This window comes from Anopheles arabiensis, chromosome 3, assembly GCF_016920715.1.
Source record: "Anopheles arabiensis isolate DONGOLA chromosome 3, AaraD3, whole genome shotgun sequence".
Taxonomy (NCBI): Eukaryota; Metazoa; Arthropoda; class Insecta; order Diptera; family Culicidae; genus Anopheles; species Anopheles arabiensis.
The window spans coordinates 7,453,684-7,471,828 of record NC_053518.1 but is presented as its reverse complement, the minus strand read 5'-3'; the positions used below and the strand labels follow the sequence as shown (position 1 = coordinate 7,471,828).

Genomic DNA, 18,145 nt, shown 5'->3' with positions numbered 1-18,145 from the left:
CCTTCTCAAAGGCTCGAAACAGACAAGGGCTAAACAAACAATTTCGGCCAGATTAGGACGCACACAGGCGCACCCGTCTCTCTGGGAGGAAGCGAACGAAGACGTTAATATCTTTCTTTGGGTCTCCGGTAAATGTTTACCCATGTTTTGCCCACTCTTTCGGGCTGTCAGTTTGGGTACTCGAGGGGCCCGTATTCTTACACGGTGTCGAACCGTTTTGTTCCAGCGGTCTGGACATGTGTGCAATTTCTACTGGTTTTAAAATTTAATACTTTTTGCGTGTAGCGTTTGATATGGGTACTTTTTTCACGGCTACAAAACTATCCCTAGATTGCATTAGGCTAGGATTTTTTCACGGCTTCTCCAGGTACAGTGTTTTAAGATTTGTTTTTACTTCCCCTGGTTGTTTTTTTGCTACCGGTTGCCTTTGCTGGTGACACAGATCAACGAATCCTAGATCCGATTTCACGCAGGATTAAACAATATCCGAGAAACATCTCTCTCTTGGGGTAGCGCCCGGGCGGCTTCGGTTCCGGTTCCGGCATCTTGATCCAATGGTTTTAAATTTCCTTTCGGACCCTTACCGGCTGCGCAATCATGACCTGGTAATGATATTGAAATGTTTGTCGAGTGTTTGTTGTTTCGGTTTGCATGCGATTTGAGTGGCCGATTGTCGGCAAATTAGAATAAAATTAGTTTACTCTAATCGGTTCGTATTTAAATCGGATAGCTTACCCGGTCGGGAACCGCGTATAAAAGGGATGGCTCGTGCCACAGCTTTGGTTTCTTTGCTGTGTTTGTGAATTGTTTTCGTTTCGCTCAACACAAAGATTTTACATGTTGAACAATAGAAAAAGGGTTAGTAGAAGGTGTATTATTTCGTGGAGTTTTGGTTAGGAAACCGATAGCTTGACTTTAAGATCAATGACCGTAGTGTGAATATGATCGTATCGGTGCCATTAGGGCAAGCTGAAGTGATGAAATTAGCTGTTAAAATGATGCTGATGCGGGATAAATAGGTCAGTTGTGGATGGTTATTTTAACACCACTTGCTAAGCACATTGGCGTGGCGTTGCGCTCAAGACAGTGATTCAATCCTTCTTGGAATCATTCGCGTATCGTCGGCACTGGAGTATGCGTGGAACGTAAAGCAACGAGATCTGGATGGATATCAATGAAACCACTCATGCCAGTACTCATGCCCCAGGCTCAAGTGCGTGTGGTGACAATCCAGTTGACTAGAAAATGGGAAAAATCAATTATGAATTGCCGCAATCCGTATCGGCATGGGGCCATGTGTGCGCTCGTCTCAGACAGGCAATGATCGTAAGTGTCAGTTCTGGCCACGGGTTGCCAGACGCTCGAACGCATCGAATTATCTCGCGATGTGTCTACGGAGAGAGAGAGAGAGAGACAGAGCGAACAAGAGGCACGAGTTAAAACGGTCTTTGTGTGATGATCTTTATGCCATCGAGTTTGAAGACAACCGCGGCTAAGCTAAGCTCTAATTTCGATGGATCCAAGACGGTCTTTAAATAATTCTTCAGCATGACAAGTTGGGACATTGGCGCTAATATGTTTACACTACATTGTGGTTAGCGGGGTGTGGATGGGTTGAAGAGGTGTAGGAATGCCGTTGAATATATCTTATTAACCGTGGTTAGATGCGCAATTGGTACGCGACGGTTTGACAATGACGCTTTTGGACAATTCGGTTGTGGACAACAGTCGTATGATGTCATTTGTACAATAGTTCCAATTGTGACTCCAGTTTGTTGTGCTAAATATAGCAGATTTTATGACGATGATTTATAGCTCATTAATCCTTTTCCAAAATCTTGCAGGCATCAGTGGTGACGAATCGGACGCATCCCGTGGACTACCCGTCAATCTAGAAGTGCCTCCAGGGCTGCAGGTGGTACCGATGAGCAAGCATCACGAACACGGTCCAGCTGATTTCAGCTTGTCCACTTCTCTGCATCATCACCTCCTACCCACGGCGGATGATGTTCGCGAGCGGCTAAAGGTATGAGCTAATCATGTCTCCAAGAAACTCCGGAAATCCTTGAATGTCCTTTTGTCTTTCAGTTACAGAGTGCGGAACAGTTCCTTCTTCAGATGGCGAGACTGCAACGATCACCACCCGATCTGGACATCCAGGCGGGATCGGTTGTGGCGCTCAAAACCATCCCCAAGGGCACACAGTACGGACCATTCGAAGGGAAGCTGTTACGTGAGCCAATGGATCGACGGTTCGCCTGGGAGGTGAGTGAAGTTTCTAGCACACAAAAACATAAAATAAGCAGACACACACACATTTTCTTTCCGGATTGTTAGAAACACAGAAACTGCAAGGAATAGCAAAAATCTGTTAACGCATCATTAAGATAACAGCTCCTTGGATGCCTCTCAGTGGGTTGAATACACACTTCAAAACGCTTTGACTTGTGTTGTCTTGCGCGAGGGATATAAAGCATGATTGCTTTCTCACTTGTTTCGCCGCAGTAATTGTGCATCCGAGGGGGTTTTCTGCCAGCCCGGCACAATATATGGGACTGTTGCGCTCTATCTCTGAAGCAGAACGGCCTACCGTCTACCTTCTCGTAGTACGGTACACACACCACAATTACTGGCAAATAAGTTTAAGCTATTTAACGTTGGTGCCATTTTGTGCCGCAAATCTTAGGCTCGTAGGAGAGCGAATCCCTCGGAAGGTTTTTTTTGTGGTTGTTTTTTTACGGGTTTGCGTTTTGTGCTGCCAGTCTGTGCGGATTACATGCATCACTGACGGGTGTGTTATTTGTACTAATGATCGTGATATGCTTTTTTTTCGAGGGTATTTTTACCGTTTGTTAATCCCGATTGAGGGTGCTGTTGAGTTTGTTCGGCAGTGTGACTACTTAGGGTTTAATGCTGTTTTATCTTTGATCTTTTTTTTCGCAACATATTATACAGTAATGCGTGAATAAAAAAAATTGTATGCTTGTTAACATTTGTGGTAAAACTAATGTTATGGGACATAGCTGGCTTCCAAATAAATGACTCAGTAGCTTAACAAAAACGATTGATAACTTTCTTCAATTATCGTGCGGTACATGACATGATCAGAGAAACCAATGGATGAGAGTCCTCTTGAATCTGTCTCGTGCTATTGAAGTGTCGTATCAGTATTTATTGTACATTTTTCTTGGTACAATCCGTTTCTATTGATATTTTAGCAACATCATCGTCCCAAGTTCAGCTGCATCCCTCAACATTTGTCATTAATAACCGCCTTGTCATGGGACATCTCTATTTGTTATATTGACAATGGATAATGATGAGAGTTTTTGAAGAGAAGATACCAAAAACCTCACTTTTATTTTGCCAATAAAATATTTCTTGCTGTAACTGTAATTTATTCCATTTGTGGAAGATTTTAACATCCCTAGTAATGAATTATTATACTATTTTGATTTAATATTCTCGAGTTATTTCTGTTGAGTTGCAAATGCTCATTGCACAAGGAAACAAATGATGCAATACACTTCTGCTTTCTTGAACACCTTTCAAGGTGTATCCGGTGAAACGCCCAAAGACAGAAGAAATCGATCTCCTTCCGGTGTCTGAACTCATCGATCCCTGGGACGGCGCTACTTGACAGCACGTCACGTACGCAAACACTTCTACGTCTCCGTAAAAGGGCTATTGTCCGGCGAAAACACTCATCAACGACCCGCACCCGAATATCACAGGCCAATGATTAGGTGATTGATAGTCCAAGCTCTTCCGAAGATTGCTATCGATCTTCATTTAATTCCGCTTAAGCGCACCTCTGCATTGACTGGTGGTAAGGTGGTCTGGGAAGCGTAATGCTCTATTTTCTATTGGGTGACAGAGACACTCTCTGGAGGGATTCCCGCACCCGGTTTGGAATAATTACGGTGAGTCCCCGACACCATCCCGATGGCCGTTGATGGACATTGTGTCCGGGTGTCACATCGATCTCTACACCAAACCCCCAGGTAAATGGGACAGCGACACTGGTGACAGTTGGAGATAAACGATTGTGTCACAACAATTGTGTAGTGCACGAGCCACGCCGAAGGTGTGCGCAATAGAGTGGCTATGTTGCGAGGAAATTGTTACCGAGAACGAAGAATCCATCGGAGGAGAGGATAAGATAGAGCTGTAGGGTGATACGAAGCTGGAGGAGGATAAGATTGTCGATGGTGTTTGTTGTTATTGTTGTTGTTGTCGTTGATCGAAACGGGCATTTATTGATGGCGTTAGGTGTGTTTATATTGTCTGATGACCCTGTCTTCCCTGGGCCAGTTTTTTATGCCTCATTGTGTTTTTGTGACTCTCCTAGCCCATAGGACCGAGCAGGGCTAAGATGATCGATTTCTGAAGACAGGAGGCGAGTGTAAGTGTGTGTGTGTGTTTGAAGAAAAGATAACTGAATGATTTGCGACTGAAGAGCGGGATTTACCAGGCTGGCCAGTCTGAGTTGACATGTCATTTCAGCTATCTTCAATTCGCTTTCAATCGATTGACTTTATCAGAAATCGCTCAATTGTCTTTAGCATACCTGAGTGATCCGTACAACCGTTTACGCAAGACACATCCTTCCGAAGAAGTTATGATAAGCACTACCTTCCCCTTTTCTGTGTGCCAATCGTCAGGCTAGATAATCACTCATCGCAAATGTTTCCCATGTCGATTATCGAACGTTTTCAAAATGAGCTCACGCGTTGCGCATCTCCGCAGCCGTTCGAAGGGTTTGGCGACGCCTGTTAGAAATGGATTCGCGATGTAATCGTGCGTAAAATTGTGCTGAGGGATAAAAAAAACAAGCACTAGCAAACCAAAAGGAAAGGTTGCAATCGTAATCATCCTTCTCTCGTCACTTGAACTTGGTTGCGGCCGTCAGTTTGTTGGCTTGCGGGGTACGCACGATCATCGCGCACTGTTATTATTATTGCTTAATCATTTATGTTTGGGACCGTTTGTCGGTTAGGCGCTGGGAATGTGCTGTTTTTGATTGCTTGCGTATGAGATTTATGATTTATGTTACGTGCGGTGCACCGGATGGATGGTGCCAGTTGAGTGGCGTCAGTGGGATCGGTTATTGATGGCGAATGTGGGAAGGAAAACAATCAATACAGGAATTGCGCGAATGTTCTAACTGATGTGTTGCAGATGTGGAGGAGTAACATCTGATGTCAAGCACAATTTAACAATCCATTATTCTTCAAATTTGTTTGAGTTTAAATGTGTAGTTTAGATACGAATTGACAAGATTGTCTTTACCAATCCGACCCAAGGCGGGTTTTTCTTGCAACGAAGTAAGATTGATAGGATGAAATAACTTCCACAAACAAGCAACTAATTAATAGCAAAAGGGCATTGGACGTGATTTGCCCCAAGACAGGATGAACTTTCGCCAGCAGGCGAACAGAAAGCTAACAGGACTTCCCTCCTGCGGCGCACACACTCTCATAAAAAGTAATAAACGATAAATCATAAAGCAATATCAAGTCAGTCAGTTGCACGCACTTGACCTCCTCGGCACTAACCGGTCCCAGGACACCCCTCACGAAAGGTTCCTTCTGGTAGGGATATACAATACTTAACACCGGTTGCTAAATAGACATAAGGAAATCCTGCTACATCCTTGCCAGCTTACGACGGAACTACTGTCCGGCGTCTTCCCTAGGCCGGTTGGCGATACTAATCGCTAGTGGCCATTCTTTTTCCCCCTTTCCAGCAGCGCGTTTCGTGAAGAATGAATTGTGTAATAATGTAATAAATTTCCTGAGCTCCCTGCTTTCTGTGTCGAATGTCCCCTTTTGTTTTCTGGCTTGCTTCTTGGCAAAGGTGAAGGAGGGCTTTCACCCACTTGCCCAGTGGGTTGGGGGAAATTTTGGGTTCGAATCCGCACTGCTGCAGAGGGTTGCGAATCTAGACACTAACCCGGTACTATCACCGCAACATGACACAAACACATTTATTAAGATATACCTCGCTCCTTTGTACGTAGTGCAGTCGTACCCCTCTTCAAGTAGTGCTGGTTGTAATACACAACAAAAAAGCTAAATAAGTCGTTTACCCAAGCAAGCCCAACTACAGAGAAATTGGGGATGAAAAACTACTGTCCAGTAGGTGGCTTCTAGAGAGAGAGAAATATGAACGAAACCGAGTGAGTGAAGATGGCCATCCAAGCCCCCGGTGGGTATTCTTCGACCCCGAGCCACAAGACACAAGTTGTCGTCACATGCTAACATGCCATCTGAACAAAGCAAACTGAGAAAGAAAAGGAAGAATTAGCACGACAAGCTAGCATAACCACTCGTTTTTCGTATTTCTTATGTTTTTTTGTAGCCTATTTCTTAGTTCCTCGTTTGCAGGGAAGGACTCTTTCCGTTCGAATCGACAGACTGGACAGTAGAGTGGTCTTGGGTTTTTAGGTTTTAGTTTTTTTCCCTGCCGTAGCTGCTCTGCACCACAACCACAGCAGTTTGTCTTGTCGTGTTTTTGCCGGGCCGGATATGGCAAAGGTGGAAGGAAGCTAGGACATTGTCTGTTATTACCGTCGTAAATTTCCAAGTCTCTACGTTGAGCTACTTAATGCAGCGTAAACTGATGGCAGTTTAGTGTCCGAAACCAGTGTTTTTGGGAACGAAAGTGTATGTTTGGAAAAGGGAAAAATAGCTTAAATTTTGTTTGCAATATTTGCAGTATTTAGTTCAAAAATCGACCTGAAACATAACTACCGTATTTTTACCGATTCGCAATATCTTTTCCTGATGTTTAATTTAAAAAAATCTCGGAACATATTTTCCATGAAAAAACATTCATCCTATAACAATAAATTATACTCACAACCACAATTGAAAGGCAACCATCCGTGGAAAAGTCCACGCGTAATGGGCGGTTGATATTGCGTTTGCGGTTCCATGCATCTCGATCGCCTCATTACTCTGGTCCGAACGTGTGTACTTTTTTCCTTGAATTTTGCAAACATATTAACGTGTTGACAAATTAATTTGCAATGAATAAAAAATGGTACCCTACGACGAGATTTTTCACATACACCCTACCATCCTACGGGCACATCAAACGTGGACAACGGGAACGCAAGTTTTATTTAGAGTTAAATGAACAATCAGACTGTTGGGTTGAGTTTTCCCCGCGCTCACCCGCCAGTCCGCTCGCTTGTTGTCCTGTTTTGTAATGAATGCTTTTAGTGATGAAAGTTTGCGGTGAAAGAAACGGGTAAAAAGCGCCCTCTTCATGGGGAAGGGTATGGAAAAAGGAGCTATGAATGCTCAGTGCAGTGGGCAAGTTAAAATTAAAAAGTTGCAATAAAATTATGATTAAAAATTTATGCTTAAAATATCATGTTCATCCAACTGGGATTAATGCTGGGAGGTGGTAGCGTTCTTTTCCGCTTGCCTTTTGTACGCGCAACATGGAATCTACAGTGCAGTGTGGCTTATGGTTGATTGTTGCAATGTTCGTTTGCGTTTGTTTTTTTTTCTCTGGGAATCTGAATTATACTTTTCACAATTGCATTTTGCGTGAAAGCTTTTCCGCGCTTGACAGGATAGCTCGTGCACATCAAAGCGAGCTAGTGAGCGGGTGGGTTGATATTGCTATGTAGTTTGCTGCTACGTACTGGACAATCGCAGCACTCCCAGTATGTGATGGGAGTGAAATATTAATTATGTTGCTGTAAATGTGTTCGTCAAACTTTTCACTACAGTCACCAGACCTGCGGGGCAGAGCGGCGGGCAGTCGGGATGTTTAGTCGGGATAGCCCTTTTTATCAACGCAACTCCTCCCACATTCATTATGCACAGCCGAGCATGAACAGTTGTGTCGTGATGTAGTTTTGTCACAGCGCTAAAATTTTAATGAGTCGCCCCTTTCCCATGTTGGTGCCGTTCTGCTGCCAGGTTAACGATGATGGGGGATGAGATGCTAGGGATGAAGCATAATTTACGCCCCGATAAATCGACACAGGCCGTAACCGAGCATTGCATTAATTACCTCGAAATGTGACGCCATTTATCGAGTGTCATCAACAACATCGGGAGCATAGGAGTTGTATTTATTTGTTGGTGGAACATGTTGATGAAATTAAGCGACAGCGCAAGTGATACGCATTTCAAACAAATTGTATTTGGCCCAACTTCAGAATGAATTTATTGTATTAATTTATATTGATTGCTGGAAATAGAAGCTGTACTCAAAACAATTTTGAGTTATATCCTTCTATCTTCATTATTATTTATACTGAAATGTTGAAGAAGTTTTACAATATAAAACGTTCCTGAACCAAACAAGAAATTTAAAAAAAAAAACCGTTAAGTTACCCCTAAAATTTCTTAAAATTCTTTCTTGAAGAATTTGTGCCTAATTCCTTCAGCTAGCTATGTCTCATGGAAGGGTTAGAGCAGGTCGACTAACTACAATATTTTGATTGACAGATGAACGTTATGATGCATTGCCGCTTACAAGTGGGGTGGTGAACCCGTAATATGATATTTATTTTGTGACGAATGTCTGACTTTTACAGGTCATCGCGTTTCTGATGGCGCCCGGACGGGTTTGCAGTGAAACAATCAGTTAACAAGTAGCGACATTAGTTACCATTATTCAATCAATCGATGTCCTTTTCCAATGAAGGACTTCAGTGGTCTGTGAGTAATACATTGTGCTCGTAGTCAGACGTTTTCTAGCAACGGTTTTCTTTGGATGCTAGAGGAAGTCTTTTGATATGCTAATTTTGGACATTCGGACATTTGGAAGTTAGATGTCCGACATGTGATATTTCCTCAAGAAGACAATGCTTTGCAGGTAACTCGTCTTCTGTCATCTTCGTGTTGAATGTTAGGAAATGATTGACAGTGCTAGGTGGCTGCAATGCAATCCACCAAGAAAAGGGGAAAAATGGTGCGTACTAGACATCCAAGCAGATTCAACTGCAACTTATAAGATAGAGTCACTGAATTTTGCCAAGAGGGAATCTAACTGTCCCCAGGAAAATATTTTAGAGTCCTGCACTGAGGGCAAATTTCTTCAGGTTATCACAAACACCGCTGCATATTGAAACTGTAACAGATGCCTTTGAATACGAAGGACACTATCCCACAATTAGCCTCATAACTGTCTAAAGAGACATACAGCGCCACCCAGAAACCGAAACTTCTGGGGGTAATTTAGAGCAAATTGACAAATCTATCAAAGATGTGACGAGCCTTCCGGGCCTGTCGCTATAATCTTTTTTGAGAAGAGGATAAGATATGGTTCCAGAAACAGTTGAGGAACAATTCTTAAAATATCCCGTTTTAGGCTCTAATCCTTTTCGATCCTTTTTTCCGTACATTTTTTGTAGCTTCAAACGATTTCGAAGGAAAAAAAACAAGAAGGTGCAAAAGGAAAAGGCTTCCTGATTGAAAATCGAATTAGTTGAGGCGGGTTTGATGATCTTCGGTGTCAACCGTTTTTTCCCCCTTCTCGCTGTATTTTGGCGGCATTGGGTTCCAAAACGTTTCCCTTGTCCTGTCTCTGCACCAAACACACAATCAAAGCTTCCGTATCTAACTCATCTGGAGATGGTTACACTCGTCCAGGTGTAAATGAGGAGTCCCTTCCCATGCAAGTTCCGCCAGCCAGTTTATTGGCCGTATTCGTAAATTGAGAAGCGACCGAAGGACTCATCATCTGTCCTTCTGTGCACGGGGAAATGTTTGCGTTCGGAGAGCATGCAGCAACCTGGAAGGGTCCATGTTTTGCTGGCTATCACACACTCTCCGTCACCGTTGTTGTCACCGTAAAACCACGCGCGATTTGTGATGGAAAAGTAGATCATATCTTGTATGATCTGCGAAACCTCATCATGAGGTTCCTATTCCTCTTTAAGCACCCTAAGCTACCCACGGTATGGGCTGGTGCAGTAAACTTCAATCTGAGGTCCTTTTGCTGTTGGAACATCGCTTCTGCTTGGTGGTGCTACTGTCGGTGTCCTTTTTGCACAAACAGAATGGTGTGAATTTGATGATTGACATGTACAGGGACATTCAAAGTGAGAGAGCGCGCGCAGTGGACTGAGCAACGGCTGAAAAAGGGGTTGGTGTATTAGGGGTTTAGGTGACCGGATTAGCTGGTGCGAAACAAACGTTGGAAGTTTGTAGCAACTCGGAACTGCTGCATTTTTCGGTCGAATTTTAGATGTGTTTGTTCAAATTTTTCGGATGTATTGGTGTCTAGCCGTTCAAGTTAGAGGCGTATCACCATTAGCCAAAAGGTGTTATACATGTAAATGAATGAAATTTCTCTCTTTTCCATGGTTTTGGTTGTTCGTTGCGATGTCCTCTGTGTTTTGTTTGTCGTGCAGCATTTCATTTTCTGCATTGTCATGGACAGCCCATGAGGACGTCGACGTTCGTCGGTAGCGGGACAGGAATGGTAGTGAAATGAATATTAATGCTACCTGCGGGCCTTCCTCAGATCGTGCCGTGCCTTTTACCGTTTTTCAAGGAAAGTCTCCATATTTCACCATTTCCAGAAGTGGACGGCCACCGCACAAAGGAAGAACGGATTAGAAGCGAACAATAAAAACCGCTTACTGTAAAGTGGTGAATAACTGAGCGATGGAGCTCAATTATTGACACCTTGCTGGTGTGACAGTAAAGGACGTTCGGCAATGCTAAGAAGGTGTGGAAGGTCCTTTGCTCGATTGGTTCTTTTGTTTAATGAAGAGAAAGAAGCATTTTTGTCACCTTTAAAAGATGACACCGTTACATCTCCCGAGAGACACTGACAAGAGTGACGTTTGTTCTTTGCCGAAGTGTGAAATTGAGATAGAAAAAGGTTTATTGTAATCTGAAGCATTTGCAGCTTAAAGATGATTGGATGGTTTTGGAAAATTGGTATATTAATAAAATACATTATCACCCTTATACTGTTGGTGTTAATATACTTATAATCGTGTATTTATTACATGTTTATCGCAAACGAATAAACTCCCTCGGTGAAAGAATTCAAACGTTAAGATACATTACTAGATCACGTTCAATCACATCCATCACAGTACACTCTTCCCTCCGGTACCCGTTCTATCGCACCCGATTGATACAAAAAAGATGTGGGAAAATCAATTGCCCTTATCAGACGGCAACACGGTGCACCGACTCGTTTCGTTGGGGTGGTTTGGCTAATGTGGGAAATATGTTTCAATCTGCTTCGCACTTTCGGCTGTGTGTTAAACGCAAAGCCATCTTCTCGCAATTGACACGCAATCACACACACACTCGGGATCCATCCCTTACCGAGCCTAGGCGAGGCATCTCAGGAAGGCAGTAACAGATTCCCTATTCACGCCCGGTACGCCCCCGAGACATTCTTCGGAAATCTCTCCCCCTTTTTGCTGTGTGCTAGCGTGTGCGCCGCAAGGGGTTTTCTGTTGGTTGGTTGATTGTTGCTCAATTTTGATTAAATTACCACCGCTTGGAGTGTTTTTAAATATGTTTTCCTTCCTCCTGTTCACGGCGAACGTTTGGCCGCCCTCACCGGGAGGATGTGTTTACTAGCGGTTTTTGGAATGAAAAACAAGGACCTGGAATGGGGGTGACGGTTGTAGGCAAACGTGCGTTAGCAGAAAAAATAGAAACGCTTTATCAGAGGGGTTCGGCTTTTACGTAACGACGACGATTCGCTCCGTTCGCTTGCCCGTCCCGACAGACAGATCGGGTGGCGGTGAAGAAGTCAATCAGAGGGCCGGGTTTGTGAACTGTTCGAGAATGGAACCGTGGAAGCGACGTCACGGAGTGACCGGACTGGAGGGTTTGACTTTTCCACTGCACAAGGGAAGTACATTTTTTGGGTAATGGAAATTAGCATATTTCCTCTCCGTCTGCAGCCTGCAAACGGAGGCACTTCGATTTGACCTTCGAACCTTGCTTTGCGGTGCCGGGAATAAAAACTCTCATCGGAAATATTGGTACAGCATGGGAGAAAGAAATGTGTTGCACGTAAAAGATTATTGACGTTTGTTGAGATTGGGAGTTGGTATTGGGTACATCACGATGGATTGGTAATTGAACCGCACTTGAGTTGCTGTTTTCGTATGAATGTTTAATGTCCCTATGTCCCAACTCATCCTGACGGTGTTGGTGCAAGACGCTAACCACAACATCGAATGAATAATTATTACATGGGATTATGGGATGCAAATCGAAGGCAGGCGCTTCGATGGGTATTGGGATGACCAAAATCGTTATTAGAAAGTGACAGCTGGCATGATTGACGTGCGTACGTTGACGGTTGACACTTTGGTGGATTGTCCAAGTGTTTGACAATAGAGTACTCGTTATCCCTGGGTTTTGTGGAATTGATATGCAAATTGTATCGTTGCGCTACACCAGTGTTGTGTCTCATACTCTCCACACAACACGCTGCGTGTTCCCAGGAGCTAGAAATAAATGGACGGCACCATAGAGTCCAGATTGGTTGGACATCTATTAATTGCTGTCGTTTATTCTCATTTTCCACGAGAAGAAAATTGAGACACATGGTTCCCGTTTTGAATGGGCGGGCGGATGTCCCTTTTGTCACACTCGGCTGTACATTCCAATCGTAGAAGCCACGCACGACCCAAGTATCGAGTAATGAAAACCCGAAAGACCATTAAACCGACTCGTAAATTTTCAGTTTAGCTATCATTCTTCACGGAATGAAAAAAATCGTTGTTATTGTGATTGGAATTTTAGAACCATGTGGACCGCATAGATTGAGGACGCATACAAGTTTAATAAGTTTATAATTAAGCGTGAAATTCTGGCTTCCGCCTAGAGGATTCGTTCAAGAAGGGTGTGACACACAAGATCCCATTTATTAGAGCTACTTCGAAGGAAGCGATTCTTCATGGTTCCAACCGAAAGCGTTTTCCGAACAGATGACTTCCCTTGTGATACCTCGCCAAAAGTCAAGAGTGTGTTACTTTCTTCTGTATCATCCACTCAAGTACCTCATGCCTAAACAAACACACTCGATATGCTACCGCTGCTGCTCTATGCCATATGCTGGGTGCGCTGAAGTTCAACGCACCCTTTTTTGCATCATGCATGACTGCAGTTGAACTAACCGGGGGCATTGTAGTGTTGTCTATCGGGTGTTTTCTTTCCTCCGTCAGGGAAGGAATCTTCTTGACACTGTCCTTATGCCATTGAATTGTGTGTCTGTGTGTTGTGTGATGAGCTTATCTTCTCAATGAAGCACATTATGTGGTTATGGATGAGATGAACCGTTAGAGAGCTCTATTTGAAAGGGGAAGTTTTGGAAAGACCTTGTTCAATTGATTAAAAACATCTTGTTGAAAACATTTTTGACTTGTGCAATCTCTCTGATGAGTAGCTTACTGACGCATGAAGTAATCCAGTTTTATTGGAGCCTCTCGTTTCATGTGATGAGCTAATAAATGCGCAGAACGACATTTTCACTCCGTCACAGCTATTAAGTCCGTCGCCACCGGACATCAAACTGGAGTGAAAATAACACCCCGAAAGGAACGAAACAACCACCAAGAATCGACCCATTTCTCAAACTCTTTGCACCAATTCACCCGGTCGTCTGGGAGAGAATAATGGATTCCTGACGCTTCCATACACCACGCTTCCCACTGGGTCCAAACAATGTCGGACGATCGTGTCCCGATCGTTAAAAAAAACGAACCGTGTGCGTTGTGCGTTCGACCGATGATAGCTCACGTACACACCACCGGGGTTCCGTCCATCGAAACGCGCCGGACTCAAAAGTAGGTGAATGGTAATGGGTTGCGGCATCAGGGCGAAAGAAGCGGCACTTGTATATTGTACAACATCACGTACGAAGATCATCTTTCGTCCCCGGGACCTGCGCTTGTCTGACATGCTGGGCATCTTCTAGAAAATCCTGCCCGGGGTGCGATGCTGCTTCTGTCTGTGCGTCTCGTTCTCCCGGGAGCGGCATTGTCTATGAGCCTCTGACGGGGTTTAATTATTTTCCTGGGCGATCTTCCATTGAGGAGAATTGGATTTCGAAATGAGAAATTGACCGACAAGAAGATATGTTATGCGTATCGGACGTGCCAAAGCGTGTGTAGATACCGAGATAGAGGATGGGAACGGTTTTTATGGAAAAGCTGAACTTGGTGTTGCCATGTGAAAGGGCCTTGGACAGACAGGGTGTGAATTGTTGACGGTTAGGTGAAAAGGTTGTATCTGATTTTTGGCTAGAAGATTTTGTGAGGTTATGTCTCTGGACCAGAACACGGTTTTTCGATGTCACTTTGTCGGAAAACTGCTTTTATTCAAAGTTCCGTGGAAAAGAGATATCCTTTTCACAAAGATAAACGTATTCACACGAGCATTTGGTACAGCAAAGGACCTTTCACATTGTCCGCTAGAAAAATATATTTCATATGTTCTGCCCGACTTTGCCATGTAGACGGAACAAACGGGATTACAACGGGCTACCGGGACGACTGTCTAATCTACTCAAGATGCTAGAGATTGCATACGTCCATGTGTCCCTTAAAGCATCCCATTATCGGTCCAACAGGATCAGTATCCGTTTCTTCACACCCTCGGATTAGAGATCGAAGGTTCTGATGAGTTTCTTTATGCTGCTGCAGCGAACCCGTGCGGAATGGAAACTGGGACACAGCGTTTGTCCGTGTTGTAATCCGGTTTTTGAAATGAAAATTAAATTTTAATTTGCTTTCGCAGCACAACACAAAGGAACCAGGTTACACCTGAAAGTCGCCTGCGTTTTGTTGTCAGTTGGATGAAAGGACACACCGGTCAGGAAATTCGTACGTGTCAATCGGGTCCATCGAACGATTGTCTTCACGATTGGTTGTCCCGGGATTATCGGAAGGAAGCAAGGGACAGGGAAAGAGATGGCTTTACCGCAAAAGGAGCGAATGCGATGTGCTTTCCCTTTTGTAGCGTGTCCAGGGGTTTCCCGTTCGTGATTGGACAATGGCTGCCGGGCTATTCTGTTGACTCGATACAACGGACAAGGAAAGATGTCAAGAATGTAGGGCTTTGCTTGCGTGAATTGAAACGCTACCGAAAGGTGGAAAGAAATAGATGGCGAGGAAATGTATGAAGAAAATAGATAGAAAGAAGATGAGAAGCGATGATGGGCTACGGTGAATGGGCGAGAAACAAGTTGGCTGCCAGAAGGGACAAGAACTCGGACATGCGCAACTTGAAATGTAGCGACAACTGTCGAATAGTAGGTTGACGAGGTGTGAAGCTCAGCCATTGCATAAAGTAGTTCAAATTGAATTTGGAATGAATATAAAGATTAAATATACACTGATAGGAATATGCTTAAGATATGTTTTTTGGCATCCTTGGTTGCATTTTATTCGAAATGTTGTATTTTTTATGAAAATTATGAAAATATTTTTTGTTGGTAAGTAATCATTTAATTATTAAAGAAAATCAATGATTTGGGGAAGTACATAAATTAACACCAAAAACTGATACATATGTAGGACCCCGGGGGGTCAATCAGTGGGAAGGTGGGAGGGGTGGAGTGTATTTATTTAGTCATTCAAATTTGCCCACCAACATAATCGTACACCAGCGCGATCTTTTTGGCGGCCATCGTGAACCCTCAAAAGTCCTCGCTCAAAACATCAAAACCGTCGCCAGCGAGGGAAATTCGCACCGACAAATCCTTGGCGAGCTCACAAAAACTGATTTTGTGACGAAAAAAACCCGCCAATTTGACAATCACCCTGTAAAACTGATCTAGATATAGGTGGTGGTTGTCTTCGCTAACTTAAGACACAGCTGCTTAAAGGAGCAACCACAAGAGGGCGCTCTCGCTAATTTCAAAGTCAATCTGTTTTACAGCGAATTCGAAATAAGAAACTGTTTGTTAGGATGAATTATTAATGTAATTTTATGTCTCTTCCATTTCTAGGTGATAGATTTAGATGTTCGTGGATGGCTAGACGCCACGCTGGAACCAACGAACTGGATGAAGCACATACGCTGCGGCTCCAGTTCGGCCGACGCGAACGTGCAGCACTTTCTGAAAGATGGTCATGTGAGTCTGGCAGCGAGAAAGATAGAATACTGTTTTGCTCGTTTTGTTCATTGTCCAAAATCGTTTAACGTTTTGTTTCCGTTTCTCTTTCCCTCCGTTTTTTATCTACTTGCACGGCCGGTCATCCGGGGTTTCTGCTCGTCGCGTCGTCGATCTATTTTCAGCTGTGGTACGAAGTGATATGTGATATCAGTCCCGGAAGGGAGCTGTTGCTACGACCAAAGGTTCCTCTTCATCCGCGCGATGGACAAGACGAGCGAGGCAGCGAACGTGGCTCGGGTAAGTACAGATTCTGGTGATCTCATGCAATATGGTTGGGTGCCACTGTGATGCGTGCTTCTTATCAGCGCGAGCTGATCTGCTTAAAAAATGTATGCAGATGTGGCGACAGTTTGTTTTTGTTTGGAAGGATTAAAAAGTGAGAAGTAGATGCAATCATTTAATTGCTGGAAAGGTTTAAGCAGCTTCCGATCACTTCTCACATACACTGTACACTCAATAAAAACAAATCAGGCATGCAAATATCACTGCATATTTCTCGCTCTATTTAGCCTACGAACTGGATTAAAGGATTAAAAAAAGAGCACTACGCCGAAGGGTTCATCGCTGGGAGGGGTGCACACTGGAACAATTAAAAACAAATATTCTTTTCCGCATGATTGGCACGTGCCCTGCATTCGGTTTTGCATCGTGGTGTGAGACTCAGTGAAGTGTGCACAATTAATTCAAGTAATCGTTTTCCACGGCCGGAGAATGAAAATGAAAAAAAAACTGTCTTTGCACGTCTTCGAAAAAGGGAATAATTTAAATCCTCACGATTAGATGATTATCGCGTGTCCGTCGTTACGCCGTTACTACCAGGTGGCTGCATACAGCGCCACCTAGTGTTGGGTGTGTGGAAGTATGGGCGCATTGCCAGACACGAGCCAACGAAATCTTTTTCCCCTCTTGCCAATGCATATGCAAATTGGATTAGTTACTGTTTTTATGGCTTGTTTTACTTGCCTTTCACAGACCCTGATTTTTTGTTTGGTAGGCGTGCATGTGAGGAGTCTATTTTTTGTGCATAATGCAGGTTTTTTTTTTGCTGAGTCCATGCTGCTAATTTATGATCCCTGTGTGATGTGTTTAACAAAGATGTTTGTTAAATAAAAAAAAATGGTAATATTTCGTCACACTTCCATGTAAACGATTGGGATGGTGCTGATGAATTTGTTAATGGTAATTGTAAAGTGTAGAAAGTGTGCCCCACACCGTCTGGGGTGAGATTTTGCTTGTGTCACACACAGTTTTTTTTATTAGTTGACAGATACCATATCGTGGGAATATATTTATCTTTTTTTATATAATTTTCTATTACACAAAGTAAGCAACTAACATAAAAAATGTCACTTTATCAGCAATAAAGATGGAGTTAGGAATGCTAGCGTAGCAGCTGAACGTCTGAGAATTATCTCGATATCAACCATCCAGTCCAAAAGCCAGTAGCCGCGTTCATTTATAACGTACGGCGTTACGTACGGCTTGAAGATTGATTCCCTTTTTCGTAGCCCATAGGATGGGCGAGATCTATTAATCATCCATCCCACATCGAACGGCATCGATCGATCGCACGCAACGTTGTCACCAAAGATTATAATGACCGATACACAGCGAGAGTGATGACAGCGACGGTCATGCGGGATAAAAAGGGTTACCCACACAGAGCAACCGGCGCGAAGGGACAAATCCTCGCACAACCCGTTTACGACCTTGAACTGTGTCCGTGGGGCGATCGGCAAAAGGTGGGACAGTTTTCAGTTAATTGATTTTACCACCACATTCGGTCACAACTCTGTGCCTATCTTTGCTTTTTCCCCAGGAGATGACGTAGCCCACTCCTTCCGTCTCCCACCGGGTGATTAGGAACAATGCGAGGAAGCTGACAGTTTATTAGTTGACGTAAAGGATTAATGTGGCAAAGGCGGGCGGTGTCGGCAGGCTGTCGGATCTATTACAGGACACACCATCGTCATGGGGAGGACCACAACCACAATGAATGCACCCGAACGCG

The 18,145-nt window shown here is 43.8% G+C and overlaps 1 protein-coding gene across 7 annotated transcripts in view; it reads left to right on the top strand.

Moving 5' to 3' along the window:
* The window catches only part of LOC120902375 (transcription factor hamlet), a 94,749-nt gene that overhangs the window by 50,441 nt on the left and 26,163 nt on the right, over nucleotides 1-18,145 (top strand). For all 7 annotated transcript variants that reach the window (XM_040311083.1, XM_040311079.1, XM_040311078.1 and 4 more), the window contains 4 exons: nucleotides 1,845-2,026; nucleotides 2,089-2,265; nucleotides 15,967-16,092; nucleotides 16,257-16,371. In XM_040311083.1, the coding sequence (XP_040167017.1) occupies nucleotides 1,925-2,026; nucleotides 2,089-2,265; nucleotides 15,967-16,092; nucleotides 16,257-16,371 (520 nt within the window). In that variant the 5' untranslated portion in view covers nucleotides 1,845-1,924. The remainder of the gene's footprint in view (nucleotides 1-1,844; nucleotides 2,027-2,088; nucleotides 2,266-15,966; nucleotides 16,093-16,256; nucleotides 16,372-18,145) is intronic.